The 5,597-nt window shown below is 38.1% G+C and overlaps 1 protein-coding gene across 1 annotated transcript; it reads left to right on the top strand.

Annotated features, from left to right (window-relative positions):
* Window positions 1-211: 211 nt before the first annotated feature.
* Window positions 212-3,830, top strand: LOC134847775 (T-box transcription factor TBX6-like). Its single transcript, XM_063864992.1, has 5 exons — window positions 212-370; window positions 1,005-1,795; window positions 2,015-2,221; window positions 2,462-2,595; window positions 2,977-3,830. Exons 1-5 carry the CDS (start codon window positions 349-351, stop codon window positions 3,752-3,754), a joined length of 1,932 nt encoding a protein of 643 aa, XP_063721062.1. The 5' UTR covers window positions 212-348; the 3' UTR covers window positions 3,755-3,830.
* Window positions 3,831-5,597: the final 1,767 nt, after the last annotated feature.

A 5,597-nucleotide genomic window follows, 5' to 3' on the forward strand; every position in this document is an offset into this window, starting at 1 on the left:
ACAATCCGGATTTTCTGGAAGCGAAGATTCAAAATTAATGTGGACTCTAAAATAAAAATAGCAGATATGTACCACAGCGTGACAGATGGTTAAGTTGATAGTGCTTAACGATAAAAAGCATCATCTAATTCTTGTTTGTCTTCATACCTCTAAATTGGTATTGTGATTGGCTTGCTACATTCAACTGTTTTCGAATCAAAATTCAATTTGACAAACTGCTGTAAGTGAAGATTTCAAAGAGCAGACGAGTTTTTAAACTGCATTGAAAAGTTACATCGTGCATAATAAAAGTCAATTAATTCAATTGCCATTAATTAGCTTTCAGTTTTAAAAAACTGGCTTTCTGAGATGTTTCCATCAATCAGTTTCGGTGAGTTTAGGTTTAAACTAGTTTTGTCCAGGACAATAATATATATATTCTAAAGTAAAACTTAGTTGACTTAATTTTAATTCATTAAAAATCAGTTAGAAATTCAGATAAAAAAATTGAAAGTAGAAACAAGACTGCTCGTATCAGGGCGAAGCCCTGAAAGTTCCGACTGCCTTTTAACGTTTATGAAGCAGTAATAACATAAACAACATAAAAGAATTAAATGAAACAAAAAAAATGAAAAATTTTTTTTCTAAAATTTGAAAATTTTTCTATGAAAATCATCCCCCCACACGCCTAAGACGGATTAACTCTCCGCTTACGCGTTAATAGCGCGAATTATATCGCATTTTAATTGTCCCAAATTGGTCAAAATGGCCAAAATGGCAATCTTTAAACCCTCATAACTTTACGAAAAATGATCACAGGTGAAATATCTTTTCAAATTTAAGCTCAGGACAACAGTAGCTTTCGAATGATATAAAAAAATTTCCGTCAAAAATGGCTAGTTAAAAAGTCGAAATTTGTCTGAAGAAAAAAAACCCACCCCGAGCACAAATATTCCGTTACTTTCGTATCGAAAGTCGGAACAACAAGGTGATACAAGGTGAAAAGTAAGCAAATGTTAATCTAGGAAGAGGAGGTTCCGCCAGTCACCATCACCATCCACAGACGCATGCACATCAACTGACCAGCCAAGGCCAAAACATGCCCACAAACCCCGCCTGGACAATGACCCACCCGTTCCAGTTCCAAATGCCCTTTTCCCACCCACACCACTCCCAGCAGATGGTTGCGATGAGCAGGCACTCAATGCCATGCATTCCTTCCACCATCACTCTCAATGGCCAGCAACCTCAGCAGGATTCCAACATCTCCCCTCATGCCTACTCTTTTCCCCACCCCTACATGTTTTCCAGTGGGGGTTCATGTGTTACCGGCTTCAACCCTGTCTCCGTTGCCAACATGCCAAGTGCGGTTGGGGTTCCCAATGTGAACGTGTCTTGCTTTGCAGTGCAACAAGCACTTCACTCTCTACCTCCTCTCCCCCCAAACAAACCCCACCCGAAGATCAAAGTCACTCTTGAGAATGCCGCTCTGTGGCGCATGTTCAACAAGATCGGAACTGAGATGATCATCACCAAGAGTGGCCGGAGGATGTTTCCAGTCGTGAAACTGCGGCTGAGTGGTCTGGATCCGGACAGGGAGTACTCGGTGATGCTGGACATGATGCCTGTAGACACAAGTAGACATAAGTTCCACCATTCCAAGTGGGTCATCAGTGGCAAGGCCGAACCGAGGATGCCAGGCAGACTCTATTTCCACCCGGACTCCCCCTCATCAGGCAGAACATGGCTGGCGACACAGTGCATATCATTCCACAGAATTAAACTCACAAACAACAACCTCGACCGAAACGGACATGTAAGCAAACTTCACAGTTACTCCTTAAACAGCAATTCCTATAAAAAATTGAAGTGTTTCACAAGTATTTAGCCTTTTTATAAGAAACATAAACTAAAGAGGGCGTTAAAATGTTCGTCAACGTTTCGTTTTTTTTTTTTCGGTTTCAATCGAAATTTGTTTTTTTTTTTCAGCTTTGTGACTTCCTTGGCTTCGAATTTTTCCTTGCTTCTGTTTTAGATCATTCTAAACAGCATGCACAAGTACGTGCCCCGGCTGATAATCCTTGAACACTTCAACCATCATGCCACAGCAATAGGAGGGCGAGGGATAGGGGGAGGAGGTGGTTTGGGTTCCAGTGGATCCATGTTCGATGCCAGCAGCTTCTACACCTACTCATTCCCTGAGACAGCGTTCATTGCAGTGACTGCCTACCAAAATGACTCGGTCAGTATCATTACGCAACTAGACTATCAACACAATCAGGGGATGGTACAATAGAAAATAGTAGCTACGGCTATATAAACATGCAAGGCCTGGTATGGATCCAAGTATGATGAACCCTTTACCCAATTTTTGTTTATGGCCATATGCTTGCTTACATTTTTGCTTAAACCTTATCCGCACTAAGAAAATGAGCATTAACTCTCAACCTTTTACAAAAATTGTGATAAAATTTTGTTGCAGATTACCCAACTGAAGATAGACTACAACCCATTTGCCAAGGGATTCAGAGAGACCGCTGCGTCGACTACAGTCAATTCTTCGGCTCAACTACCATTGCCCAATCAGATTGGTCCTGATATCAAAACCAGAAGGAGGTAAGGTGCGAAGAGGAGGAAAGACTTAAGATGTTCCAAACAGTAAACTTGCCTAAAAATTCAATAGAAAATCGGATGATTTGATTTTCCAAGCACTCGACGTAACACAATTTCGCAATAACGTCAAGTTACAAAAAAAGCTTGTTTTGGTATGGAAAAAATCCGCTGTCTAAAAAACGCTCATTCGAATATACAGCTTGACCATGAAATATAAATTGAGGGAATGTAAATTTTCTTCATTTTTTGCCTTGTTCGCAAAACACTTTTTTAACTCTTTTTTCAATCAACTTGCTCACCTTTAAATCTTTTGAAACAGTAAACAAAAATCGAGACTTGCATAGCAACCAGCTTGCTTGACAACCGGTTACTGTTGTGTTACAGGAAATTTGACTATGAAGGAAGCTTCAGTTCAGATTCAGATTCCGATGGGTCCTCTCCTGAATCACCCTCTGAGACCAAGAGAAGAACAACTACATCAGATGATCAGACCTCAACTGCTTCGGTGAGAGACGACAGCTGTACCGCAGTGGCAGGAGACGGAAGGAAGCGTCGCAAGTCGGAACTTACTGCGAACCCAAATGCAACTCACGGAACTGCGAACAGAAACTTTGACAAAGAGTATCTTGCATGTGAACGAAAAACAATTAAGCAAGATGATAGCAAAGCTTCAAAAGGTGACGGAGATAGCGATTTTAAAAAAGAGAAGGCAGAAATTTGGTCCCCTACAAAGCAAGGAAATGCAGGAATAAATCGAAATCTTTCTAAAACAACGAATGTGACCATTGAAAATAAAACTGCTATTGAAGTTATCTGCCCCGCATCTGAAAAACCAAAGAGTTTCTGTCCAATGAAAGAAGAAACCATTGAAAAAGCTGACAAAGGGTGTTGCGATGGTGAAAAACTTGAAGTGACGATAAACAAAAATGAAAAGAAAGAGTCGCCAATTGCATCAGTTGACCCCTACTTTTGCCCCATCAGTCCTGATTTCAGGGTCATGTTCCAACTGCCAGAGAACTCGCCCATCTCACCATACCCAAAACTACACCTACACTCCAACCTTCCAGCAAACCCCAGCCAGCAGTTACTCAGAATCAACCCTTATTCTTGGGGACTGCCCAACACAAATACACGGAAGGAGTCCTTTTTCCATTTCCAATGAAAAACAAATATAATATTCGAACTAGATGCATTATGCTTATAAATATTTTCAGTAGAATTTATATTTTGTCATTGAAGTTTTTGAACCTACAAAATTGAAACATATTTGGAGGGAGGGGAGGGCGTAAAACATATTGCATAACTGAACCATTACTTCTACTTCAGTAGTCAAATGTATATTTGAGACCGACGTTTATTCAAAGAGGACTCATTGATCCACTTTTATGTAACTTTATTGTCAAACTTATTTTCATCTACTTTTTTCAGCTGGATTAAAACATGAAAAAGGTTTAAATGAGACCTCCTTCCAAGCATATTATTTTTAAAGATCTTACCTCATTTTCCTTCAACAAATGACCACACCAACGGTTCGTCACAGTTATTTTATTAAAAATATTTTTTCGAGATTTGTGTTTTCTAAATTACAAATTTTTCAGTTTTTCCAACAAAAGCAGCAAAAATAACGTCGGAATAAAACTTGAAACAGCATAAAACTAAACGGGTCGTCGGAACAACTAGATTTGCAATGAACACAATCATCTATTTATCTACTGACAAATTGTCATATCTGATCAAGGGCGGATTTAGTAGGCGTCGGCCAACTGAATCTAAAAATTGCTTAAAAGCGCCAATGTGTGCATGATGCTTTAGAAGAATTCGGAAAATCAGTTTGGTAGATTAAATAAAAAGTGAAATGTGTTTCGAAACAAAATGTACAGTCCAAATCTCCTCAAGAACAGCAAACTTGGAACCACTTTTTGTCTTAAATATTTCAAAGTTTATACGAATCTGATTTTGTACGTTATCTGGAATTACTCTATGATTGAGCCACTCCGGACTCAATTTCATCTGGTGCGACCAAGAGTCTTAAGCAGACCTCTTTAAAATTTAGCAAACAGAAATAAGATCAAAAACACACCACAAAAAGTTAAGAATTAGTGAAAACTTACATCCGCGTCTCAATAGGTCTAATCAATACCAACGAAAATTCAAGCTTACACAAGGTCAAAACCCGATTGGCGGACCAAGCTTCTACGTCGTGAAACAAAAAAGCAGACTGCAACGACAATTTTTCTACAAAACTATCAGGGCAGTACACTTTCTTTCACTAATATGAAATAAGAATGCTTGGAGCAGTAAAACTCATTTCCAAGATATATAATTCTCAATGATGTATAACTAGTGATAGTATAAAACCAAACCATTTTAGATCAGTCGTTTATTTATTAAAAATCGGCAGTAACATCAAAACTTCTGTAAAATAAAAATTAATTGACTAAAAATACAAAACATAAATAGTAAATTAATTTAAAGTGCTTTTATCAAAACTACAAATCTTCCTTGCTTTTCAAGGACTCCGGTCATCTTCAATCTTGCGTCTTTGTTTCTTCGTCCAAAACATAGCACATAATTACTCATAAAGCTAACATCACAAATTTTATATTCTAACCATTTCGTAGATCTTTAACTTAAATCTTGTCATTATATATTCTTGTTTTAATTCAATCAAAACTTTTCTTTAAGACCAGATCTTTAAGGCAAAAGTCCATCTTTGAAAAATTGAACTTAATTTCACTTTTGTATCAATCTAAATATTTGATCATCAAGGCTTTCCTTAGATCAATTAGTTCAACTTTGTTCCCCTTAGTCCACCTCTTAGAATTAGTGCTTAACGACCTCAAACATCGTTTCACTCTCCAGCCCTTACAAACGACCCAGAACTAGTTAAAGTTTTTGAATAACTAACCATTTTACTTAAGATAAACAGTGAAGAGCTTCGGTTACTCATCCTTCCCCTAAGCCCCTCCTCTTAATCGACCCAGGCTAATACATATCTTAAAATA

This window comes from Symsagittifera roscoffensis, chromosome 6 (assembly GCF_963678635.1).
Source record: "Symsagittifera roscoffensis chromosome 6, txSymRosc1.1, whole genome shotgun sequence".
NCBI classification, from domain to species: Eukaryota; Metazoa; Xenacoelomorpha; order Acoela; family Convolutidae; genus Symsagittifera; species Symsagittifera roscoffensis.

What these genes read in the sequence shown, in the direction of transcription:
- LOC134847775 (XM_063864992.1), top strand. Translation starts at nt 349, where the DNA reads ATGTTTCCATCAATCAGTTTCG. An exon ending in GTTTCCATCAATCAGTTTCG is followed by an intron (nt 371 to 1,004) that starts GTGAGTTTAGGT and finishes ATGTTAATCTAG; the next exon opens with GAAGAGGAGGTTCCGCCAGT. An exon ending in CTGCCTACCAAAATGACTCG is followed by an intron (nt 2,222 to 2,461) that starts GTCAGTATCATT and finishes ATTTTGTTGCAG; the next exon opens with ATTACCCAACTGAAGATAGA.